At 48.9% G+C, this 26,709-nt stretch overlaps 1 protein-coding gene across 2 annotated transcripts; it reads right to left on the bottom strand.

Annotated features, from left to right (window-relative positions):
- Positions 1-1,898: 1,898 nt before the first annotated feature.
- On the bottom strand, positions 1,899-24,587 carry MAB21L3 (mab-21 like 3). Of its 2 annotated transcripts, none has more exons than XM_045801431.2 (7): positions 23,705-24,587; positions 22,900-23,502; positions 14,283-14,423; positions 11,182-11,473; positions 8,016-8,194; positions 7,427-7,621; positions 1,899-2,880 (listed from the first exon to the last, which is right to left on the bottom strand). In XM_045801431.2, the coding sequence occupies exons 2-7, from the start codon at positions 22,945-22,947 to the stop codon at positions 2,647-2,649; spliced, it is 1,089 nt and encodes a 362-aa protein (XP_045657387.2). In that variant the 5' UTR covers positions 22,948-23,502; positions 23,705-24,587; the 3' UTR covers positions 1,899-2,646. The 2 variants fall into 2 exon arrangements, with proteins under 2 accessions (XP_045657387.2, XP_045657388.2); XM_045801432.2 differs by having other exon boundaries at positions 22,900-23,145.
- Positions 24,588-26,709: the final 2,122 nt, after the last annotated feature.

Raw genomic sequence — 26,709 nt, 5'->3', positions numbered from 1 at the left:
AGTGGTGCCAGAGCTGAGATGCAAAGCCAAGCAGGTCGACGGGTCTGACTACCAACCATTCCACTGTAAAACAGTCCTGTGCCCAGAGTGGATGTGAAAGCAAAACGTCTTCTGGAGAATTTAAAAAATAAATAAATACTGACCAGAATAAAGGAGTAACATCAGACTTTTTGGAGCCAGGCCCTGTGTTTCTGCAAATAGAGTGGATGGACTCCTCTCTCGTGGACTCCCTTTTAAAGTCTGAGCTTTGGGCATGGAGACTGTAATTGCTGGCCAGCATGGCCGGAAAGCTCATTGAGCATCAGCTGAAACCCTTCTCTCAGAAGCCACGTTTACATTATGGGCTGAGGAGGGTGCCACCTACTGGGCTCTGAGGGGTATGGGTGGGAAAGAGGCTCTTTCCATAGGCAGTCCTCTACTGCCCTCTGCTGGCCGACAGAGGAACACCCAGGAACCTACAGATAACCCTGCTTCCTTCAAAGACCACAAGCAGATAGGGAAAGTTTGGGGGCAAGAATCTACTGGAATCTGGTCTGTGGAGACCACTCCTCTCCATACACAGACACACATTTCCAATCAATGGTCCAGCCACATATACACATTTCCAATCAATGTTCCAGTCAACTTTCACTTCTTGGCATTTGTGACCATGCAGCTATTTGATAAACTTGCATCAGGGGCGCCTGTGGGGCTCAGTCCATTAAGAATCCTAACTCTTCATTTCGGCTCAGGTCATGATTCCAGGGTGATGAGATCAAGCCCCATGTAGGGCTCTGGGCTGGGCATGGAGCCTGCTTGAGAGTCTATCTCCCTCTCCCGCTGCCCCTCCTCCCCTAACAACAACAACAACAACAACAACAACAACAACAACAACCTTGCTTCAGCTGTTTTCATCACTAAAAAAAATTATCTGCTACCTTGTCAAAAATGTTTCGCAAGGGCCGAGAGTATGAGAATTGGAATGCATGTTTTAAAGATGACTTAAGAAAACATTGGTTTGCTATTATTTCATGTTTTCAAAAATTATAAATTTACTGTATGTTTAAAAAGATTTTTTTTCAACATTTTAAAATCATGATTTTCTATGTGATAGCCCAGCCCCCCCAAGCCCCGGCATATGGTTACAATATTTTTGTAAAAAATATTTCATTTTCAAATGTGCCTTTTCTTTTAAAAAGTCAGTAGTTCATGCTTTTAGAAATTTCAGTGTTACATGCTTGGGGAAATGTTCTAAGGAATAAAGGGTTCCCTTGAGTTGAGAAGCATAAATAAGCACCAGTAGAAACCACTGACCTGCCCAAGCAGAGTTCCCCGTCCATGTGCTGCACAGGGTGTGTGGCCCTGTGGACGGCAGTGAAATTCAAAACGGGGGCTTACTGTCCTTCGTGCCTTGACTCCTATGTGGGTCCCAGGGCCCCCTTGATGCAGCCCCTGGAAAGGGCATTTCAAATGCAAGTCATAAACAAACAAAATGCAAATCAGATTAGGCTACCCTTCTGCTCTAGGAGAGGCCAAAGGTCACGCCTTTGACTTTAGAATAAAATAAATTCCTTACCAGCTTTACAAGGCCACGTGATTTGACTTATTCCAGCCCCTCCCAGCCTGCCCTTCGCTGCTTCCCTTCCCCTTCAGCTGTTATCATTTTCATCCTTCCAGGAGCCCTCTGTGGCTCTATTCCAATATTCTGTTTATTTCCTTCAGGGCAACTTGCTACAATTTGTAATAATTGTGACTGTGTATCTGTCATCACCTCCTGTCTCCATTAGGTGCGCCCCCCAATAGGTATGTCCTTTGTCCCTTTTGCTCTTGGTGGTATTCCGGGTGCCTGACGGGCATTTATTTATCAACGAGTGAATGAAGTGAGTAAAGGCGGGTATTGAGAGGTAAGTGACACCAAGTCCTTCCATGTAGGTCATTGTTTCGAGTCCATTTTCAAGAACACCCGGCCCCGGGCACAAGGCAAGGGGGAGCCCCTGGCAAACACAGCTGCATTTTCATCTATGACCCACACTGGTCATCAAAACCACCTTCTCCCTACTTGGAGGACAGCAGGGAGGCAGACGGAACCACAGTTCGGGAGACCTGGAGGGCAGCAGGGTCCACACAGGCGTGCCAAGCCTTCAGATGGTGTTTGCGCCGATCCAGGAGGTGAACACCAGCTACCAACCAATGAACAACACTTTGTGTCGATCTAGTGCCTTTCCCTAATGAGGGGGCCCGGCCCAGTCCCCCAGGCTCACAGCCCAGCTCTGAGAAAGGCATATGCACAGCTGCAGTTTACCAGTGGAAGAACCACCATGGTGGCCAGTGGGCTAGAAACCCACTCCTCGGCGGCAGGCTGACGCCTGGCCCTCCAGTGGGTCTCCTCTCTGTCCTCTGCAGAGCCCGAGCAAGGCAGAAGGCATTCGGTGCTGTCCGTCATCAGCTCAGCATCAGTGGGCTTCGGGAAGCCCGATGGCAGCTGTCCCCAAGGGAGGTAGCTAGTGAGGGCTGGGATACTTGCTTGACTCCAGGCAGGAGGCGTCAGACATCTTGGGGTCCCTGTCACTTCCGGTGCCGTAGGTTGCTTCTCTCCCGGGCAGGATCCCGCGGAGAGCGAGGTCAGGCGGGGACAGAGTGTCCGAACGCCGGCCGTGTGGGGCAGCGTCAGGGCTGGCTGAGCTGGGGGCTCTTCAGAAAGAGGGCCAGCCTCTGGGCCACGGCGTCCAGGTCGCCCGCGCCTGCGTACCGGAAGAGGTTGCTTTTCCGCACAAAATAGTGCTTCAGGAAGTGCTGGCTCACACACTTGTGCAGTTTCCTCACCAGGCGCAGGAAGGCTTTGCTGAAGACCCGCCAGTCCCTCAGGTGGGGGTATTTCTCGCAAGTCCAAAAGAGCACCGTCTGTGGAAGCAAGAGGTGGTGTCAGACATCGTTCCAGGCCACGGACGAGAGTTTCTCCGGAAATGTTACCGAGCTCACATGGCCTTGGAAGGAGGGAGAAGGGAGTCACCCAGGGCAGGGATGCTCCCCCATGGTATCATGATCCCCACCCTCAGGTGGGCTCTCGACCTCCTCCTGCTGGTCTCCTGCACCTCTGTCATTGTTTCTGTCACCACTGACATTTCCAGCGACCCGCACTCTCCTTAAATCTGCGATCCCTCACCCCGGGCACGTGCCTCTGCCTCCTACTTTACAGGAAAAATGGAAACGTCATGGCAGCAAACCAGACAGTTCTAGACAGTACTGTCTACACGGGCATTTTCCTCTCTTCTTCTCTGCCTGAACTCCCCCCCCCCCCAGACGGGTGAACCCTATGCAGGGCTTCGGATCCCTCCTCCCAGGAGCTGTGACTGACTTCCCTCTTTCTCACCAGCTTTTGAAACTGTTCTAAGCTCTTCTGCCCTGCCCCCTCCTAACCTCTCACCTCTGCAAATGCAGGCTTCTCAAAACTATCAGTTCAATTCTCTGTCATTTCCTCTCCTCTGATTCTCATCTCCATCCACTGCAGTATGGATTCTCCTACCACCAGGCCTGAGAAGCCACTGTCTGTAAGGTCCAATGATCTCCATGCTGCTAAGTCCAACAGCCCTTGCCTGGCCCTGGCCTTAACCTGACCTTCTAGCAGAATGGGATCCTCCCACTCACAGCCTTCCTCTTGAGTCATTCTTCACTGGCTTCCAAGCCACTGTGCTCCCTGGATTTCTCCAGGCACTACAGCTACTCCTTGGCATGTTATCCCCTTGACCTGCCTCATGCTGGAGTTTTGGAGGCTCAGTTCCACACCCTCTTTTTCTCTCGTTCTCTCTTGCTTCCTTCCTCAGCAGCTTGAATCACCACAAAACACACAGAAGTCACTCCTAATTTTCTTTTTCCAAGCGGACCTCCTCCTCACCTGCTATCTCTTAGAAATCTGAAAGTTATCTTCATCAATATGTCCCAACTGAACTCATGGCCTCCCCTCACGATCCTGGTGCATCTCCAGAACTGCCTGTCCAACCAGTCACACAAGACACAAGCTGGGAGTCACCCTCCCTCACTAGCATCACCAAGCCCCGCCAGTCCTCCAAAGCGGTTCTCCAGTCTACCCACATAGGTTCGTCTCCACTGTCTTCCTCCTCTTCCATCTCACCCGGACCTCTGTCCCCATTCTCGTCCCCATCCTGTCACCACCCATGCTGCAGCCAACGTGATCTTTTGGAAATATAAATCCATGGTTCTTGTCTGAAAGACTCTCCAGCCTTCTCCTGGCTGGTTAATGAAAAACCATAATCCATGGGGCGCCTGGGTGGCACAGCGGTTAAGCGTCTGCCTTCGGCTCAGGGCGTGATCCAGGCGTTACGGGATCGAGCCCCACGTCAGGCTCCTCCACTACCAGCCTGCTTCTTCTTCTCCCACTCCCCCTGCTTGTGTTCCCTCTCTCGCTGGCTGTCTCTATCTCTGTCAAATAAATAAATAAAATCTTTAAAAAAAAAAAAGAAAAACCACAATCCTTCACAGGGTTTGGCTCACGAGGTTTGACCCCTACCTTCCTTTCCCTCCTTGGCTTGCCCTCGTCCTCCCTTGCTCTCTCCTTCCAGCCCCACTGGCCTCGTGTCATGCTCACAGAGTGACTTCTTTCACAGCCGGCGTCTGCCGTATGGAGCATACTTCCTTCCCCAATTTGTCCAGGACATGCGTCCATCAGATCAAAATCCCCTATGAGACCATTAGACACTCTCTTTACTACATACTTCTCAGAACGCCTGTGATCACAGAAGTTGTCATCTCTGTATTTATGCATGTGCTCCCCTATGAGGTTGTAAACTCCATGAAAAAAGAGGCCGATACCTATTTCAATGGCTATTACGTCATTAGCACCCAGCAGAGGATCTGGCTCATGGGAGGCAGTCAGAAATGTTTACTAAGTGAAATAATCCATTAATATTATGATTTGGATGTTGAGCGTTTTTAAAATATAGTCTTCACTAAAAAGGAAAAGAGCAGTTTCAGGTTCATAGCAAGGCACTGAGTGTGTTTTGATTTAGATCCCATTGTGTGAAGTAAATGAGTTGGAGATTATGTCATACTATCCCGATAACCTAGACACAAAAGAGTGTTTTAATTCCTCTTGTAGGTAACTTTATCTCCCTAAGCAAATCCGAAGTGGTTAAGCCTCTTATAATCAAGCCCCTGTGCCTTTGAATGGGTTTTAGGAATAAATAAGCCAACGAAGGATGAGTTCTCAGTCACACGAAGGTGCTTTGGGGGAGAGCCGGTCTGGAGAGGAGGTGAGAACCTCATCAGACCGTGTCAGACTGAAGGTGGGGTGATGATGACTGGCACATCCTTCCTGAGGCTGTTTTGCAACCCAGTTCTTCTACTTTGCCCAGACTGAAGGCTTGGCAAGGATCCCATACACTCAAGCCACCATCTGGGATGGTGCTTAATGCCACATTGTCACCGGCCACATCCATGACCATGTCTAAAGGTGAGGGCAGCTTGGAGCAAGGATGGAACGCTAGAAGAACAGGCAGCTAGTCGGGCTTCTGCTGCCTGTGCTTGCCAACAAATAGCCCCCTTTGAAAATGCCCATTCTTGAGAAGGCACAATTCTGTGCCCAGTCAGGAAGTCAGGGAGAATGGAAACAAAGCACATTTAAGGAGTTGTCCTAAAATCCTTTAGTGATTGAGAAGTCACTGGAATAAAAGTAAATCCTTGGGGGTAATGCAGTTTTGACAGCAGTCAAGGGCTGGGAGGCCCGTGGTGGCCCTATTCAATCTTGTCTAAAATATTCATGTCATGTTTCCACCCATCTTAATTGTGAGGCAGTGAAGTCAATGGTTAAAATCACGAGGTTCCATCTGAGGTTGAATGGCGCTTGCTTCTCAACTCTGACTCTTCTTAGTGTGGCTCGTGGAAAGGCAAGCCAGAAAGAAGCTGAACCCGCAGAATCAACTAGACTATCCTCAGGAAGCACATGCCCTCGAGTACAGGTGGGTGTTTTTAGGGGAATGTGCGTGGGCACATGCTGAGAATGTTGAAACCCCAGAGAAAGGCCCCAGTATGTGCACATGAGCTATTAACAGATTCTCAGGCAGGTCAAGGAGGACAGGCTAGTAGGAAAGAGGAGAAAGCAAAGACTACTGTCTTCATGGGGGAACAAGTTGAATATGATGTGAAGGCACTCATTCATTCACTCAACAAACATTTATGAGCAACTACTATGCACACGGTATTGGGAGGGGCACTAAGGGCTCAGCAGTAGTTGGCCTTAAATAGCTTACTTCGGAGCTGGAAGAGTTATCCTGGGCCAGAAGGTGGCGGTCCCCTGCACGAGAGGGGGCACAAGCGGGAAGCCACCGCACAGACAGGTGGCCTGTGCTCACCTGTGCAGAAGGTCAAGGAGAAGGGACGAAGCTCCCAGACAGACCCTAGCGAGGCTTGGGCTGTGCTGTCTCTAAGTCTGCCACCTCCCGGCCTCAGAGCGCCACACAGTGTGTTCCATGAACGTCCCGTTCACCATGTGTGGTTGGGAACTTGCAAAAGAGGAGTTGAGGGTGTGATGGAAGGCCGCCTCCCCAGGGGGACCCCCTGATGTCCCAGCCCAGGTCAGGTTCTGCTGCTCTGGGCTCGTCCTCCCTGGTGCTCCCCATGCTGTGTGATTCCACGTGCACCGGGGGGACCATCTGACTGCCTGTCTCCCCTCCCCGAAGGCACCTCTTCTGTGTTTGCTCGCCTTGGCCCTCCAGGGGCAGCGCACACCCCAGGTGCCGGGGCAGGTGTCTGGCCTGCAGGAACCTCAATACACATTTGCTGAGTGAGTGAGTAAAGGCAGTCATGAACGTTTATTGCTGGGTTCGGGGCAAGGGGAGGCAGGTGCTGCCGAGTGAGGGGAAATGCCTGCCTGAGGATTTGGAAGCCGGAAGTTCAGGTCTGCAGCCATGTTCACGTGGCAATCACCGTTTCCTGGTGTCCCCCCACCCCCGTGTGGCAGTGGCCACACCTGGCTAGAGTGGGGACCCAGTGAGTCCTAACACCAGGGAAAACACGGATTCCCCTGAGGTTCAAGCCATTCGCAAGATTTCCCCAGACTGTTGGTTTCTCAGGGGCGGAGGCTACGCGTTGTAATGGGTGCTGAACCCCAGCACGGTTTCTGGCACATAGTGGGCACTCGTGTTGGTTTGTTGAGTGAAATAAGTGGAGGGGAGAGAGGGAAAGAGAAGAAAAAGAGGAAACAACCAAGAGAAAGGAAAGCGGGGCAGGGAAGGGAGGCTGGGCAGGGCCGTCGTGGACACACACACAGCCCGTGTGTCGAGCTCTCACTAGTGAGCAGTAACGTACAGGATGGCCAACAGGGACACTAGGGACCTAGGGACCCCCTCTTGAATCCATCACATACATACACCCCTGGCATTGAGTGGCTGCGGCCGGGCCCCGCACCCCCCAAACCCGGGATGTGCCCGCTCACCTGCAGATGGTGAGACGTGATGACCGGCCTCTTCCCCGGACACCAGACGTCCTCCTTCATCTGCCTCAGGGCCCGGAGACACTTCCTGCGGCAGCCCCCGTCCTCATCCAGCTGCTCCAGCAGCACCTGCTCGGCCTGCAGGAAGCTCAGCTGCCAGTGGTAATGTGAACAGGCCAGCAAGGCAAACCCAAACGACTGGGAGGACAGAAAAACATCAGGAAAATGAGCAGGAGGATGCTTGCCAGAGTCGAAAGCCAGTTCTGAAGCCATCCACTATTCGGGGGGGGGGGACTGCCCCCAGGCAGGCAGAACTTCTCCAAGTGGAGCCTGCACCTAGAGAGCTTATTAAAACACACACTGCTGGGCCCTGCCCATTGGCTCTCATGGTCTGGAGCAGGGCCCGGGAATCTGCATTGCTAACAGGCTCTCAGGGACCGCTGCGTTCTGCGGGGCCCCCACCTGGAGCACCACTGATCGAGTGAAACCTCATTTTTCCCTTCCAGAGCTGGCTGGCAGGCAGCGATGCTGCGGGTGGGTAAGCTGTGAGTGCCTCTGCTCTGGCGAGCTGGGCCCCCCGGCTCCCCGATACCTTGATGCACTCCGCTCTCTGTCGGGAAGGCCAGCGCTTCAGACAGGGAGGCCACCGAGCTTTCTCGGACCAGGCAGTAGGGATCTCCACTGTGGGGACCAGCTCTAGCTCCACCTGCCGTGTGGCTGTTTCCACGGCAACCCAAACTGCAGAGTGGTGTGTTAGCATGCTGACCTTACCTGGTGGGAAATGACAAAGAGGCAATGAGAAGGGAAAGCCTGGCTCGAGGCGAACATTCAGAGGAGGAGTTGGGGAGCAATGGCAGAGAGCAGCTCCTTGTGACTTGGGGGGGGTGACTGCCACAGGTCGGTAGCACCCCAAGGGTAGGGTGTTTATGGCAAAACTAGACAATCAGCTGAGTAAATAGTGATAGAAGTGTTGCTAGAAAATCTCATGGTTGGTGAGCGTTGCTTTTTCCATTCTCCCCCACCCCCAAGCCTTTTATGACACATTTTCTTTGAAGTAAGATTCTTTTCTGAGGGTTCAACTGAAGAAAAGAGACAGAGAAGACAAAGATGGAGTATTTGCTAGTAAAAATGAAATCCAACCATTCTTCTACATCCCCTCCATTCTGCCCAGATGTCCTGACCTTGTTAAGGACAGCCTCTGTCCCCTGACTCATCACTGACCTCTCATGGAGTTCGGCTTCACCCGTCCCTTACCTGATTCCCAGTCTCAAATGGCATTATTTCCACCATCCATTAAACTAGCCTAGCCGCGGATGTATTTGTCATCCCAAGCCTTTGTAATTATAAAATACTTCAAAGTGTGTCACACAGCCAGTGGCTGAAGGGTCGGATGAATGGAAAGAAGCCCCCTGCCTCTTCCAACCAGGCAACAAGAGGGAGAGAAAATAAATGCATCTGGGAGCATCTTCCAACTCCTGTACTAGAATTCGTTGCTAATCTGTTTCCCCTTCTTTCAAAAGATACACAATAGTTTTTTGTTTGTCTTCATTACAGATAAGGATGAGCTGTCTTGAATCGGGATCTATTATTTTTCTCTTGTTTGTTCAGAGAAGAAAATGGAAGCTCACTCATTAATCGTGTTAGCTATTCAGAAGGAAAACATTGCTCTCCTTGGCCGGGGTGTGATAAAGAGCTTATTGTCTGCATCTCATCAGAGCTGCCCAGACAGGAACAGGACGACGTCAGGCACCCTGGCATTATTTACTGAAAGCATCTCATCAACCTGGCGCGCTTGCAAGCTCTCACTTGCACTTTCACTATTACCAGTGTTTCAAAGTGAAGAGGTCAGCACATGCTGGAACCAGCCTGCCCCGTCCACACCCTGCTTCTGCCCTGGCTCTGTTTACTTGGTATGTGACCTCCCGCATGTTAGCACATCCCTCTAAACCTCAGTGTTCTCATCCATAAAACAGGCAGAAAAATAACTGACTCTCCAGGGTTGCTCTGAGCATGACGTTTTCCACAAGAGCATCCTATATATGTGGTAAAAATCCATTAAACATGAGCTAAATCCATTATGGAAATTTTCAGAACTGTTCTGTCCAGACAAGTAAAAGTACATTCAAATCCTTTTCTTTCTACACACGTGGGATTGCGTCCTGTTCAGCACTTTGGTTTTTCCCTTCATTATCCAGCACAAGGATTGTTCACAATTCCATGTGGACGCACACGTACCCCATTCTTAAAGGCGGGGGCAGTGGCTGAAAGGCAGAGGTAGTACAATTTGTGTCGTCAATTTCCCTTTGTTATTGACATTATTTCCAGTTACTTACTACCACAGAGCCTATGGCAGCGGACACCCTTGCACATGTTTCTTTTTCATCTGTAGGAATATATTTCTAGAACTGCAACTGTTGAATTGTCAAGTTAAGCCCATTATAAAAATAAAAACAGACTAATCACCCTTTAAGAAGCAAACACCAATTTACACTTCAAAGAACAATGCACAGGAAGGCCTTCTGTACCACACTCACCCTTACCCTGAGCATGGCCACACTTTCTCATCTCCATCACGCTGTTAGGTGTTTTAATGCACACTGCTTGAAATATGTGTTAGGTGGAACATTTTTTCCCACTTTTTTTTTAAAGATTTTATTTATTTGAGAGAGAGAGAGCATGAGTCAGGAGGGATAGTGGGAGAGGGAGAAACAGATTCCCTGCTGAGCAGGGAGCCCAACGTCGGGCTCGATCCCAGGACACTGCGATCATGACCTGAGCCAAAGGCAGATGCTTAACTGACTGAGCCACCCAGGCGCCCCCTCTTCCCACTTTTTTAGTACTACTTGTTTATATTCTTTTTCTGTCCATCATTTCTTTGGTCATTATTTCCAATGGTCTACTTGTGTGTTTGCTTATTGGTTTACAAATACTTTTTATAATTAAGGAAATTCGCCACTTTTTCCCAGTGTGAAATACACTTTTTTATTCTGTGGGAACAAAAGGTGTGTGTGCACATGTGTGCACGTACGCCAATGGTAGCACACGGTTTACGATTTTGGAGCTGTCAAACTTGAGCAGTTCTTTAGGGCTCCTCATTTTTGTGTTGTGGCACAAGTCAGTGGTTTCCAAATGTGGCATCTCAGTACACTGGGGGCCTGCAGTCAGTCGGGGAGGGGTTGTAGAAATGTGCGAATAACAAAGATCTGTGGTTTGCGAGGGATCTGCCTTTTAAAAAGCGTACCCAAGTTTCTAAATTAACGTCTGGCAAAGGGCTCACAACCCAAAGCCCATCTTCTCTCTGCCGGGGCAGTAATCCACGGAAATCCAAGTGGGGATTGTATGGATTCTACTCTTCAGCGTAAAGCAGAAAAAAGAGCTCATTCTTATCGTGAGGAGTGAACAGATACAAGGAGCACATGGTTATTGTCTCAATTTAGGGGCACGAGCTTCAGGTAATGCTTAAGTAGAGGTTTTTTGTCTGTTTGTTTAAGATTTTATTTATTTTAGAGAGAGAGAAAGACAGTACGAGTGTGAGGGGCAGAGGAAGATGGAGAGAGAGAGAATCCCAAGCAGATTCCATGCTGAGTGTGGAGCCCAATGTGGGGCTCAATCCCAGGACCATGGGACCATGACCTGAGCTCAAACCAAGAGTCAGATGCTTAATGGACTGTGTTACCCAGGTGCCCCTAAGCAGAGGTTTTTTAAAGCAAAAGGGAAATGCCAGAAATTGCCCTGTGTCCTTTTCTCGATCAGCTCACCTGAGAGATGACAGGTTCCAATTGCATTTTCTACCAGCTTCCGGAACACCTGGAGGACCTTGGCGGGCACAATATCTCCCTCAATGTTCACATCTGCCTCATGCCACTGCCACAGGCTCTTCATAAACTGCTCCACCTCCAGCCACTGCTGCAGGCCCTCTGGGTCCTGCACAGGGCAGGACAGCCTGGTGCCCTGTAGGGTGTAGTACCGCCAGCGCTGCTCCCTGGCCTCCCTGTACCCGGCCAGGCCCTTCACCGGGACGGTGACCAGGAACTGACTGGGTGCCAAAACCTGCGGTCAAGAAAGGAGACAGGGGTGTGAGTTCACAGACTTGAGAGATACCAGCAATCCCCAGGGAGCCAACCTGTTGAGCCGGGGAGCTCAGTGAAGAACTACTCAGCCCTCAGCAATGTGCCGAGATGGACAGAGGGCCGCAGCTACCCGCTGCAGGAGGATGGCATCTTTGTTCTGCCACTAACCACTGTAGTGCTTCAGGCAGACGAGTGAATTCACTGAGTCCTTGGTGTAAGGGATCTGCAAGGAAAAGAATGGACCTGACCTGGACCTCTACAGGGCACCTAAGGGGGAGAAGAGAAAGCAGGGAAAGGAAATAGTACACAGTGAGCTCTGCACACATTGGGCACTCCAATTCTCAGGCATCAGACCAGGCGATCTTCCCAGTTACACAATGAGGTGGGCTTCGTTCACATTTCCCTGAGGAGGAACATAAGGCTCAGAGGGGCTCTGAAATCTCCCTGGGGACACACAGCCAGTAGGTGGGAGAGCCACAGTGTGAGCTTAAGCCCTCTGATGGCTTGTTCAGTGGGTGTTTTCTATGCTGGGCTGGCTCTCAGTCAGGGAGGAATGACCTGGATTGGATGAAAGGTCTGGTATGGGAAAGAAGAGAATGGATTCTGCAAAATGTCTCCCTTTCTTTTTGCCTGTACTGATGACCCATGGCCAGTGTTAATGACTGGTCCTTAAAAATCACAGATGAAATGAAAGGCAGTTGCTGTGACCACGTGAGCTATTGAGATGATTCTAAGTTTAATAAAACTTAGAATAAAGCAAACAATTAGAATCTACCTGCTCCATTTCTACAGGTACCAGGATGAAAGTGGTCAGGTCAACAGTCCAAAGGATAGAACAGACTGGCCAGCAATGCAGTATCCCCAGAAGAAGCTTGACCTTTGGCCACATCATGTGGCAGCCTACTCCACACCTCACCTTTCCCCGGCAGTCAGCCGTGCACTGGAAGAGCCACCTCCTTTTCATGGAAAGTTCCAACCATAGTATTTGGCTAACTTGCTCAGGGCCCTGTCATGGGCCAGTTCAGGGGTGAACACCAAACTCTGCCTCATTCCCAGAGAACAATAGTGTGATGCTTTAGATAATGGACCCACATGACCTCTGGTGCCCAGAGAAAAGTGGTGGGATTTAAAAGGGGGACAAATCTAAACTTTGGTACTCAAAATCAATACATTCTTTGAACCCACTTGCATGTGAATTCAAGGGTACAACTATTATGTTAATAGTCACATAAATGGTGCTTGCTTAATACTTGCTGTATCTGGTCCAAGAAAAAAATAAAAGCAATTTTTATACACCCCACTCCAACTATTTTCAAAACTTACTATGCAGGATACGACGCATATAAATGCAAGATATATTTTAACCTATGAATTCTAAGTGAGACCACAGAAGGAGATTTCCTCGGATGTAATTCTAGGAAAAGTGCTATTGTGGGGCGCCTGGGTGGCTCAGGTGGTTAGGCGTCTGCCTTTGGCTCAGGGCATGATCCCAGGGTTCTGGGGTCAAGCCCCACATCTGGCTCCCTGCTCAGCAAGGAGGGAGCTTCTTCTTCTGCCTCTCCTTCTCCTTCTGCCTCTGCCCTTCCCCATGCTCATGCTGTCTCTCAAATAAACAAAATCTTTTTTTAAAAAAAGTGGCGTTGCGTTTCTACTCCTAGTCACTGGTCTCTATTGGTCTAATGCAGATTGGAAAGACGATAGAAGTGGGCAAATGATGTTGTGATATGTTAGGATCCAATCTAGTTTTAGAATTTTCATCCTGGCGTGAATTCCCCCGAATCTGTACTCTGTCCCCAAATGCACAGGTCCCAGATTCTTGTGGGTGGTCCTTGTGCCCAACAACCTTGGAATGTTCTGGACCAGCAAGGGTCTTCAGTTCAGTCACTTATTTCTTTTACTCATTCATTCATTCACTCATTCACTGAAGTTGGGTGTCTACATGGGCCACACACCATGCTGGGTGCTAGCAATGGAGCGATCAACAAACACGATCTTTACAATCAAGGAGCCTGTAGTCTCATACGAGAGATAGGGCATGACTACATATATATTTAATACAAGCGAAAGGGGTTCTTACGTGCCATAAGAAAAATCAAGATAAAGGAGCATGGGTCCTGGTGAGTCAGAACGACTCATCTCTGAAAGGCAACGAGCCACGTCTGTTCCTCAAAGTTGTTTGCAGGTGTGAGGGAGGTCATTTCCGTGAGGACGGCTCGGCCCACACAGCAGTGCTGCAGGAAGGCTGGCTGTCACGCATGGGCCCTGGTGGCTTAAGAGTCCTGTCTGCGGCAGGGACAGGGTCACGAAGCTGCCCCTGCAGTTTCTAAGGGCCCCCTCTTCCCTTTCTTCCTTCCCCCACCTGCAACCCATAGATCTTGCTTTCAACTCTTTTTCTCACGGGCACCCCGAGTTCCTCTCCCCAGCCCCCAGTCTATTCAGCAGGCGCTGCACACATGAGCGCATGCCTATCTAAACTTCAGCTGTTACAGCACACCGTGCTTGCAGTAGGAAGCCCCGGGCTGAGTTCTGGCTGTAGGGCCTAACAGGACATGATCAGGTCATTTGACTTCTCAAAGCCTCCATTCTATCATCTGTAAAGCAGGAATGTGGGGGTTCACGTGACACAGCGCCTCTGGAGCGAGTGTGCAAGTGGTAAATACTAAGAGGACCTGCAGAACATGAAGGATTATTGGTCCCTCAGTTGGGGGACACCTGGGGCACACTGAGACCTGCCCACCCACGCACCTGACTCCCTGGCTGGCGCTACGGAACAGGTGAGACCCGCTTACCTTAATGTTCCCATTGTACGTGTCAGAGTAAGGGATGGCCTGGAATCGAACGTCTTGGTGGCTGATTTCTGTGGTCAGGTGGTGGACAACACTTTGCACCTCCTCCACAATCTGGGAGAGCTGCTGGCGCCTCACGCCCACCTGGGTGGGAAGGGATCAGCACAGGCGGTCATTCCCGGGGCAGGGCCCAGGCACTGGCACGAGGACGTGACGACGCAGGCCTGGTGGCAGGCGACCAGAGGACTGCAAACAAGCCTGCCCTCCCCAGAACCCCAGGAAACATGCATCTAGGTGTGATGGCACTTGCTGGTGGTTCAGTGTTCTCCTGAAATACAAGCATTCATTCAGCATTTATCCAGTACCTGTGTGTGGTGGGCGCTGGGGTCCAATGGTGAACAAGAGAAGAGCAAACAAGAAAGACATGTCCTCATATATACAGGATATAGGTATATGTGTGTATACGCACACACATATACACACACCTATATGTATATATGCACACACACGTATGAGAAATCCCATGAAGACAAATAAACAGGAAAAGGAACTAGAGAGTAAAGGGGCTGTTAATTTAGATCAGGTGGCCGGAGAAAGCTTCTCTAAGGAGGCGACATCGGAGTGAGCCCTGACAACAGCGGGGGAAAGCAAATTCCAAGGCCCCCTAAAGCAGGAGCCTGCCTCGCAAGGCTCAAGGGCTGGCAAGGGGGCCCCTGAGGTTGGAGCCTGGAAAAGGGAAAGCAGGGTGACAGGAGATGAATTTGGAAAGGTTGGTGTGGTCACACCAATGGAGTAAGGATGGCTGCTGTCCAGGTTGGTGAAGATGAAGCAGTTCAATGCATGTCGCCATGTTGCACATGGATTCCTGCCTCTGTCGTCCATAACTGATGGCTCTCTTCACTCCAGTACTCACCCCCCCTTTTGCTACTAGACCCACAAGAAAAGGCACATGTTTACATGCCTTTGGATTCCACACTGCAAGCTCCCAACAACCAGAATTACTCCGAGAAAGCTGAGCGCCAACGTTACATACCTTCACGGATACTCAAGGTTTAGGGAAATAGGTGCTTGTGAGGAACACACAGAACTTTTAGAAACCTCCAGGAGAGTTAGGAAGATCCAAACGAAGAAGAAATGGGAAGAGTCCGCTCATGTTTTCTGAAATGGAGGGGCTCTGTTCTGTTGTCAGGCTGGTGCCACGACAAGGGTCCCCCTTGAGAGGCTGCTGAGCCTGGCCAGGAACTGACTGGAAGCAATATTTGATATATCTAAATGCAATGTCCACCGTGAATCTGTATATTCCCTCTGATTTTTGTATAATGACCGTCTCTATATATTCATTCCCCAGTCATTTAAGACACCCATAAATTAGTCAAGAAAAATGTCCAAGACAAAGAGATTTCTGGCTGTTTTTCTAAACTAACTCATCAGCTAGTCCAGTCACCTGAGACTTCATACCTCCCACCAACAAACCCAGGAACCATATATGGACATAGGACACAAATGTGCATGTGCACACGTGCTGTATGTCACATGCATAAAGTGTGTTACATATAAAGTTAGTTAATTATAAACATTTATTTAGCACCTCTATGTGCCTGGCACTCTGTGACATGCTGGGGCACAGCGGTGAGTAACACAGACATCACCATGGCTTACAGTAGTGGGGAAGACAGGCACAGGTCCTGAATGTAAGCATGGGGGCCATGACAGGGAAGTGGAGGATGTCCCTGGGTTCAGCAGGGCATGTGGCCTAGTCTGAAGCCTAAGACCTGTCTTAAAGGTACCTATCCCCACACAGGGGACTGTCTTTGAAAAACTAATACCCTCCAGGTGCCTAGGAGTAACAAGAAACTAAGACGAGGCTCTGGATCTTAAGGAGCTTACAATTCCCCTGGAAATACATGATATACGTGAAATAGTCTTTTCAAAACCCATGTGTCTTGTTTGACCTTAGATATAACGATCATGTCTACACAGGCTTTTAACACCATCTTCTTGCCCCCAGCAACCACCCACTGCTCCCGTATATCCACCCACTACATTCATCACGGGAGGGCACCTTTCTTGAGCATTTGTAAGCTATCAAGATTCTGCATCCTCCAGAATGTCCAAGTGGAAGAGAAAAGGTGGTCACGGAGGGGGCAGATCATTTGCCATGCCAAAAATAAAGGGGAATGCATTTAATAGTCCATGATGAAGGATCCCCTGCAGGGTCGGACTCTTCTGTGTGTTGCGATTCAGCTCCATTCAATCAATTTTCTTGAACATTTTATGCCAGGTGCTGTGTGTACATGTTTGTTGTCAAGAGGTTTACAGATGACACGACAGAGCAAGACAAACTGGAAATTAAAGTCACAGCAATCCAGTGCTGGGGAGAAGTTTGTAGGGGATGCTATGGGTATACAGAAAAGGGAAATTTCATCTCGTCTGGAGGCTGGGGGCCCTTCCTGGAGGCACAGTGTAGGGGAGTTACATCTTGAAAGATTAGTAGGAGTTAGCTAGAAAGAGAGGGGTGTGAGGGTTGTTTTAGAAAGAGCAAATGGAAGGTATCCAGTATGAGGAGCACGAGTGGAGAATTGCAATGGTTCCTATATTGCTGGAGAAGAGATTGCCCTGGAGGAGGATGGCGAAATGGGAGAATAAGCAGCAAGAGGTCTTGAAAATCAAGGAAGAAAAATTTCAAGAACGAAGTCAACAGTAAGTGGCTCAATGAGACAGGGCCCCAAAAACGTCCATAGTGTTTGGCAACTGGAACAGGATCAGTGTTCAGGGAAGGGGTGGGCATTTAAACCAGATTGCAGTAGGTGAAGAGCAAATGGGAGGCGAGCAAGGGAACACAGAGGTAAGCAACTCCTCCAGGAATTCTGGCCAGGGAAGGGGAAAAACAAAACAGGAACACTAACAGGTTTTTTCAAAATGACACACAGGTTTGAACACGTTTAAATGCTGAGAGAAAGGAGCCAGTGGGGAAGGAAGAGGCAGCAGGAAGCAAAACCACTGACTCAGGGTTTCCCAGCCAGAGAGTCATGCCAATCCAGAAACCTGGTGTGCAATTCACCTTGATGCGCCAGAAGGAGAGGAAGGCAGGCCAAACACAGATGAAAGGGTAGAAGTGCAGGAATCGGAGAACTTTCCTGTCTGAGGACTGTCTTCTCTACAGAGTAGGAAACAAGGCAATGTGCTACGAGTGAGGTGGAGAGGGGAACGCAGGGGACTTCAGGTGACAGACTTTGGAAATCACATCTCTGAGGAACGGGGCTGTTCAGGCTCCTGTGTGCGGACTGCCAGGCAGTCCCAAGGCTCAGCTGTGGGGGGGGGGGGGAGTCTATGGAGCTGTGGCATATTGGTGGGCTTAGTTGTAAGATGGTCTCCACACCTCTGCCCTCCAAACGTAACAATGGAGGTGCTCAGGCTAGGGCTTGCTGGGCAAGATCTGGAGAAGGCTAAAGCCACAAGGGAAGGTTTCCATGGCAGGCCACGTTTTCCAGCTGAGGGAAGAGAATGGACAAAGCCATTTAGGAGATTGGGGAACACTGGACAAGTTCAGGGACCAGAAGACTGATCAGGAACAGTGGGAGAAAGTCATACAAGGCTAACTAATAGAACACCGCAGTCAGAGTGGTTGGGAAATAGTCTTCTCAAAGAGCTGATTTCTTAGACTGTGTTGAGGACTAGGGCTCAGCCACAAATCCTCCAAGTCCACTGATGTGAGTTCATAGAACACCAATGCCAGTAACATAGTGGTAAGTCTGTACGTGCATGTACGTTTTGTTTCCTGAGCTGATAAACTGATGAAAGATTCATCACCATACTGACACTGTCAAATAATTTTTTTTGAGCGGCAGAGGGAGAGAGAAAATCTGAAGCAGGCTCCACACTCAGCGCAGAGCCGGACGTGGGACTCGATCTCATGACCCTAAGATCATGACCTGAGCCCAAATCAACGGTTGGATGCTTAACCGGCCCAACCACTCAGGCATCCCAACACTGTCAGATAATTTTTAACTGATAAAAGCTTGAGAGAAAAAGTATGTGTGTGTGCGTGCACGTACACACACAATGAGTAGTCTATTGGAAAAAGTTCTCCACCACGAAATCTCTTCTACGAATTCTGCCCTCACTGGATGGTAGAGTTTTCTTACCGGGCAGAACTCGGCAGTTCACATACTCCCGGGAAGAAACCTGTAATCTCTCACTCATTATACATTTTTATGACCTGTTTTGATTTCTGAAAGCAAAAATCAGAATAAGGGAATACTTTTCTGGGCCTAGAGCCACAAATTCTGGTTTTGGATTTCCTTCATCCATTACTGCCGCTGCCATTTTGACTCGGGATCTTAGAATTGGAGAGACCTCAAATCATTTTGTCTGCTGTCACCTTACAGGAGGCCAGAGCAATGGGTGGTTCTCCTAATGTCATGCTGGTAGTCGGCAGTAGAACTGGCCCTAATGTCCAGGGTCCCTCACTTCTCTTTCCGTCCCTCTGTGCCATACCCTCGAGTTGACGCTCCAGAAGTGATACCTACCACAGACCACTTGCCACTCCCTTGGTGTCACTCACAACCCAGAAACCCACTGCAGTTTCCCGCTGCTCTTCCTGACCACAGCCTAGCCAGGTGGAGCAAAAAGATTCCATTTCTGGGTGTGGAAAAGCAGGGAATGGGGCCCGAGGCAGCTTCATAGGGAGTGATCTTGGGGAAGGAGGAGGCGCCAACACGAGCAGAGACCTGTCACCGGCCTGAGCCCAGAAGCCCTTTCATGCCGGTCCAACTTCAGGAAGACCCTCGAAGCAGCCCTGTCACCAGACCCATTCCACCACGCAGCCTGGAAACACACACATCAGGGGGAGCTGGGTTACTTCAGAAGAAGGAGTCAAGGCACATTCAGTCCACACGTGACCTCAGAGCCAGCCTGAGTTTCACTCGCCCCCTCCGTGGATTACGTCAGTGAACAAAGGTGTGCTTTTCTTTTCAAAAGCCTGCATTTGTGGACGGGACAAAGCAGGAGCAGAAAGGAATTGGGCAGAATTACTGAGATCCACAATGCTAGATGGGGTTACCGTCTCTCATCCTCCCTCCCGTCCCACGGACTCCGGAACGTTACACCACACTCGTTAACATGCAGATTTGGGAACTCTAGTAAAGCAGAGTTTCTGCAAAAAGAGTCACCAGAGGTTTCTGTGGGCCTGCCTCTCTCCAGGCCGTGCGCACCTGCCCCCCGCACATGTACACATCCCCATCCTCGGCCACCTTCCTCCTCCCCAGCCACAGCGTCTGGCCCACTGTTGCCCCACACATCACCTGCTACTATTAATAGCTCGAGTTCTGAACAATTTCCTGTTTCAAATATAAATGAGTGAGAATTCAAGGTTATTGCCTATCATAACACCATTCTGACTCACTTGCATTCCGATATGCTTTCTTGAGACAGGTAGAAGGGCGGTGCTAAGTAGCCTGCCAGGAATCTCACACAGGCCTGGCCCCATGAGCATGTGGCCTGAGCGACTGTCACCCACGGTGAGTGCCCCTGGGGATAAAAGGCTGAGAACTTCCTGTTAGACATTTTAATTCTGAAATTGCATTAAATCCAATAATCAGGGTTTTTTTTTTTTTAAACAAAATAAAACGGGACCAGCACCATTTCTGTCTTCCAGGGTTAATGATCTAAAAGGATGGAGACGTAAGGTGCTATCTACAGATGAGACGGGATGCCTTCCACCATCATATCCACGTCTTCTCAGACCCACTCTTCCCTGAGCCAGACACTGGGGCCCCACAGACTCTGTCAGCTCTGCAAAACCCACAGCAACACTAGACCGCGGAGCTGGAGTGGGAGGCCTTCCCGTGTGCAGGACACTGACAGCTGGCTCCCTTTAGCCGCCCAACAATCCTGGAAGGTGGATGCTGTGACTATCCCCATTTTACAGAGGAGGAAACGCGAGTTCAGAATGTGTAAGGAATTTGCTCTGGGTCCCACATGAGTCAGTAAGTCCCAGAACGGGGATCCATGCTGGGCACTGTCACACCTGGCAACCCACGTTCGTAACCATTTACTGCTCAGCCTCCCCAGGGACAAGGCTGCTGGCATGAAACCCACAGTGACTGCTTGAATGGGTTCCCTTACCTGAGAAGGCCTCTCCTGCACTCCTCCACTTGTTAAAACCCCATGTGTGCTCTCAAGCTTAGTCTCCACTCCTCTTGCTACACCATGCCTCCCCCAGGAGAGCTAACACTCCTCGGTTCTCCTCCAGCACCCTGTGGAAGTCTCCGGTGTAGCCCTGTGGGCAGCCATGTATTATGCAAGTGTCTCCCTGTCTGCACAAGGAACATCCTCCTTTTACCCTTGGAGTTATATGCAAAATCTGCAGGCGGGAGAGGGCCATCCTTAAAGATACCCCCCCAATACATTTTCCCTCTCAGTCTGCAGGACACATCCTGGACCTGGGTTTTGGGCACCGTGTTTTGCACACAGCAGGTGCTCAGTTTGTGTTTGTGGAGATACAGAGGGATTTAGCAGAGCAAATATGGCTTTGGAGTACAACAGAATTTTCCTGCTGACACCTCAGCGCTCTCACTATCTAGCCGTGCGACTCTGGACAAGTTAGTGGAGGTGCTGTGGTCGGGCCACGTGGTTGCTGACAACTCAATGAGATACTGCGTGGGCCTCGAGCTGCCAGCACCCTCTTCTTTTTTTTTTTTAAAAGATTTTATTTATTTATTTGACAGAGATAGAGACAGCCAGTGAGATAGGGAACACAAGCAGGGGCAGTGGGAGAGGAAGAAGCAGGCTCCTAGCGGAGAAGCCTGATGTGGGGCTCGATCCCATAACGCCGGGGTCACGCCCTGAGCCGAAGGCAGACGCTTAACTGCTGTGCCACCCAGGCGCCCCTGCCAGCACCTTCGACACTATTCTTGTATTATCTTCAGTGAATCCTAAAGATACTCTGACCACGTGTGTGCAAAGATACTGTGAATGAACGTCAACGGGAACGAAGATATCCAAGACACTATCATCCCCTCCAGAAACTCATAAAGAATAAAATGAGATAAGTTGCCACCCAAGATAATAATAGGAAAGGTGTCAAGAATCAATATACAATCGATTGCCAAATAAATATTGTTAGTAATAATTACAATGGGAGTTCATAGGGAAGCCAAAGCATTCTGTGCTAGGGGGTCAAGGAAATCCTTTGTGACAAAGCAGGCTCTGAGCAGAGCTTGAAAAATTAATATGATCCAGAGAAATGGGAATGGAGAGGAGAGAGGATGTCTCCCTGGTAGAGGAGAGAGGGGAAGCTCAGACCTTAGACCTTCTTGGGGCATAGTACTTGCGGGGCTTAGTACTTGCGGGGCGGGATTGGCAGACTCACCACCTACAGGGACAGAGGGGCGTACACACATGAGCGGGAGGGCTGAGGAGGGGCACAGGAGTGCCACAGCCTCCAGAGAACCTGTGAACACATGCTCTGTTGAACAGACACTCAGCCCCAGCCCACGGTTGCCAGGCAAGAAACTGGGACCTGTGGTTGCCAGATATCCTGATGGTTTTCCTTTTCTCAGAGAAGATGGAAATCCGGATTTCTATGCAAAATCCCACTATTATGAAATGTTTGTGACAAACTTGAAAAAAATTTAAAAGTACTCTGCTGGCCAAAGAAAACCTGTGCACAGGCTGGATTCAATGTATAGCGCGCTGTCCAGAATTTCTGCTATTGGAGACACAGGGAAATAGCGTGGAAAGATAAAGTATTACTTGGATGCCAGGCTAAAAAACTTGGGACTTTTCTTCTTTCAGAAAACACAGGACCACGGGACAATGCCAGCCAGCACCGCTTCCATTTATAATAGCCCCCCAAAAAGGGAAATAATGAGAAATCACTTCGGTGGCTACAATTTTTATCATCGTAAGTCTCCCCTATTTATCTAAGTGGTTTGCCTAAGAAATCAACTTTACTTATCACTGTGATAATGAACTCTGCTTTGTTTACTTGCAAAGGATGTCAGTAATCTTAGACAAGTCCTAATCTTGGTTTAAACGTTTTAGTTTTATGAGTGGCTCTGTGCCTTAATAGCTTCATTAGTAAATGGAAAGACTTAAAAGTTCGATAATATTTAAGGTCCCTTTCAATTCTAACATTCTAAGAGTCTATGACTCTCTACAGAAGAAAGTCAATTAACTCTTAATGGATATGTACTAAAAACATGATATATATTTACAAATCTAGCAGTTTTATAGTTTCCAAAAGGCATTCTTAATTTCATTTGTTCTTTTTCGATGACCCTCTTATCACCTCCATTTGACAGAGAAGAAAGCTGAGACTCAGGCAGGTTTGGTGCCTTGCTCATGACCATACCCAGTTATCGGTGGGACAGCTGGGGTCCAACCCCCCTTCCAACATTCTGTTCCACACTCTGTAGGCGACGTGCCTCTGGCACTGAACTCAGGGAGAGGACTGAAATAACTTAAGTCCCTACACACTCTTACTGGCGACGGTCGTGGGTTCCTGAGGAGTATTTCATGTATCTCTGGAAGCAGCCTGACATGCCCTCGGAATCCCGGTTGGTAGGGCGGGAGGGGTGGGGGTGAGAGCATGGGAGAGACCCGTACCTGTCCTTACCTTATTCAGAAGGCAGTCTTCCAAGTCTCCCGCAGTCGGGGATTTCATGGCTTCTTGGTCAGTCCTCAATGGAGCAACAACGTCTTGGTTTGTCCCTCAGTGGAGGACAACACTTGCAGGTTGCTTTCCCAAGAATGTTCGTCTCAGTGCTAAATTTCTTTGAGAATGTGTACATGGACCAGAGACTGGCCTTCCCAATTCTTCCCTCCAGCTCTCACTTCCAAATTGGGAACATCTGTCTGTCATCTTTTGGGAATTTTTTTTTTAAAGGAATTTAAAAAGGAGAGTTGATGAAATTGAGACTGAATTTGAATCCAATCTAATTTGACTTGATTCAGCTCTATTGACAGGTGCTTTGACCGAAGGGCAATTTCCCAAGTTGTATTTCCCACTCAAATACTTAAAAGCTCCATTCAAGATAGAAATGCTCTGTAGTCGGCTTCTTCCCTGCCTTTTTATGCTCGTCCCAACATTAGATGCACCCTGGAGCCCAGTATCTTATATCTCCTTGTTCTTATCCTGTTGACAGTAAATATTCCTTGCCCTCCAATCCAGAAAATCTCGCAGATTGATGTACCTTCTTTACAATAAACAAATAGGGACCTGCCGAACAACCAGCCAGACACTGTTATTATGCCTACAAACAAGTGATCAGGTCTCGTCAATCAGATCAGGGCAGAACAATTTGCATGTGGAAAAGCACACACACACACACAGACACACACACAGAGGCGTAAACATAAAGAGACAAGCACACACGCAGAGGCACACCCAGGAATAGCAGGACAGGGATCCTTCTGCTCACCTGCTGACCTTTAAATATAATCTCCCTCTTCCCACTTGAAAGCTGGCAATAAAAATAAAGTCAGTGTAAACAGGCCCCTTGAGAGTCAAGAAACACTCTTGTCCGGTTCTGCCAGCAAAACCATGTTGGAAAACAGCTGAGGCAGTAAGTTCCCAGTCTGGCTGGCTGGGGCTGGTTTTATTACAGAAAAAAAAAAAATTCACAATGGCCCGATCACCCTGAAGCTGGTAAACTTCAGGGCCTGCTATCAGATGATCTGAAAAACTCACAGCGCTTCTGGGAGCCCAGCTCACTTCTGAGCAATGCCTTCAACAAACGTCTTTCCAGACCCACCTCCGAGAGCTCAGCAACGGCGCTGGGGGCCTGACTACTCCGCTGGCTTTCTGCAGCCACAGTATTTGCATATCTCCACGCTGCGCCGTCTGAAAGCCGCATCAGAGCCACGCCGGAGCTCCCTGCTCCACCCACCTCGGTAATCCCAGCCTTCACGCCAGCCTCTAGAGATCCCTTCTGTGAAAACTGTAGTCAGTTGAAATAGTCTATGTAAATACTACAAAGCTACCCTTCCTCGAAACTGCCTTGATTTTCCATTTTCTTCTATCTGTAATTCAAAGTCTCCTTCATTTGATATCGGATGCTCCCCAATATTTCAGAATCTTCTTCTCTTGGCTTACCACTGGTCTGTCATTCCGAGCTTGGTTTTTCACAAACAGAACACGAGCCTGACTCCCGGAATTTCCTACGATTCAGAATCCTCTCTCCACCTCATTTTCAACTTCACCAAAGTCCTCCTGGTTTCTCCCATGAGCTCTCGGGGTTTTTTGTCCTTACTTCTGCTTCACTGTAATCATTAACTTGGGATTCCCAGTCCTCTGGCGGGGGGCCTTCTCTACAGGTCTCAGCTGCCCCCAGACGCCTGTCATCAGGTGCACAAACTTGCATCATTCTGTGCCTGGGGCTGCCCTACCTCCATCGCCCTAGCACTGCCGCTCATCGGAATGTTGACACTGCAGTTCTCTCGCTAGGGCTCAGTGATGCTTCCCAGATGTGAACAGGGAGAACGACCAGCAGGCCAATGGTAGAGCCTGGGAGAAGGAAGAAGTCTGTGTTAGGGTGGCTTACTACACTCTAATTTTACCTGGATGCCATGCCTGGCAAACAGAAGGTTATATGCCCCTCGCTCCCTCCCTGATAAGAGTTCCTCATGGGCCAAGGTTCCAATACATAGGGCAGTCCCGCAGGGCGGGCCCTCTGACAGATTGGCAAAGAAGACCTTTCTTTGTAGATACAGATCTCCGGCTAAGTGGCTTCTGGATTAGCAAATATTTATTGAGCAACAGTCTGCCTAAGGCACTATGTTGGGCCACAGAGAGGGATCCAAAGTTAACTCAGATTCTCCCCCTTTCTGGGGAAATAAATATCCTCGTTTCTCATGACTCATACCAAATGCCAGTATGAACATGTAAACCAGCTTTGGTTCAATTTCTGTTGTGAGGACCAAGAATTTATTTTTTAAAGTCAGTTTAGCAAGGTATTCAAAAACAGTAAGAAAGTCCTGGAAGATAATGTCACCCCTGATTCACCAACAGGGGTGTCTGCTATTGACTTACCTAATGGCTGCAATTTTCTTTCCAAGGAGAAGGGTTGGCTTGATCCAAATCAACCTTAAATATACAAATATTTGGTTTCGCCAAGGTTCACCAAGGTCACGAACTCTGCCATATTTCCCCCAAATTTCCTTCAATCCTAGGGTGACTCAAAGCTGACAGCTCCAAGGACCAGACAGAGACAACTATCCATGCTGCGAGGAAGCCTCCAGCAGTGAAGAAGACAGTGACCTTTTCTGTTCAGTATCCCCGCTGTGGTCCAGTCCCTAACACATAATTGACCCTCAGTAGTGATGAAAATCTGATTGCATTATATATGAAAGTGACAGTCTCAGATATAAGATATTTGGAGATGCATAAGATCACTTTATAAATTATAAGTTTAATTTCACACATGCACCTGTGAGCTTTCAAATTACTATCATCTTTTATAGAGAGGCCTGATATAAAAGAACTTAGCATACTACCTGGCACATGATAGGAGCTCAATAAATATTTGTTTTCATACTCCATTTTCCTCCCTGGGGAGGGGAACCCTCCTTTTAATGTATGTGAGTAACTGTCCTGGTCTTATCTCGTGGGTAAGATCTTTCATTGGGTTAGTCTTCAGAGTCCCAAGAAAAAGCTAATCTGCTTTCCTGTCACACCAGAAACTGCAATGGTTTGAGCTTGATCTTTGTCTAGGTTCAGAGGTAGAAGATCCCAAACTCAAACGCCTACGCGGGTCAGGCAGGTAATAAAACAAATCAAGATAGAGTAGAACAATGGAAAGGGTGGGGCCGATGGTGGACTCAAGAGTATATTCCCTATCTAGGGAGGATATTCTAGGATGTGTGTGTGTGTGTGTGTGTGTGTGTGTGTGTGTGTGTGTTGAAACAACACTGTACTAACAAATACTAGACAATACAAAACCCACCTCTGCCCTCCACACTCTTGTAATACTAATATCATTGCAGTCCTCTGAAGAATCATGGACATCTTCCCTGGCCCTTACATAGGCAATGCTCTCTGCTTGCGTACTCTCCCCTACCTCCTTCCCCCTTCACTAGGCCAACTCATATACAGACCTTCTCTAATTCTCAAGGCTGAGTAGGGGACTCTGTGTAGTGCTCCTAGACCACTTGCTGGTTTACTTGTTCTATCATCGTTGCACTGTCTGCTCCTCGAAGGCAAAGTTCTTGACGCGGAGTAGTTACTCAGTAAATATCTGCCGAATGAGTAAATGAATGAATAAACGAATAAATGAGGGTGGCCCCTTTTCTCATTCTTCAGTCTAATCCCATCCTCCCTACAAGCATAAGATAAAGTGAGGAAAGTAAAAGGTAAATGATGAATAAATGCTCGTTTGCTCAATTCAGGAGCACTGCTAACAAAAGTAGAAAGGGAATCAGATAACGT

The sequence above is a fragment of the Ursus americanus genome, chromosome 12 (genome assembly GCF_024610735.1).
Source record: "Ursus americanus isolate L20-20 chromosome 12, mUrsAme1.1.p, whole genome shotgun sequence".
NCBI lineage: Eukaryota > Metazoa > Chordata > Mammalia > Carnivora > Ursidae > Ursus > Ursus americanus.
Note: the sequence above shows the minus strand (reverse complement) of the source record. Positions and strands in the feature narration are given on the sequence as shown.

What these genes read in the sequence shown, in the direction of transcription:
- MAB21L3 (XM_045801431.2), bottom strand. Translation starts at nt 22,947, where the DNA reads ATGAAATCCCCGACTGCGGGAGACTTGGAAGACTGCCTTCTGAATAAG. An exon ending in CGTACAATGGGAACATTAAG is followed by an intron (nt 11,474 to 14,282) that starts GTAAGCGGGTCT and finishes TCTTGACCGCAG; the next exon opens with GTTTTGGCACCCAGTCAGTT. An exon ending in AGAGAGCGGAGTGCATCAAG is followed by an intron (nt 7,622 to 8,015) that starts GTATCGGGGAGC and finishes CTGTCCTCCCAG; the next exon opens with TCGTTTGGGTTTGCCTTGCT.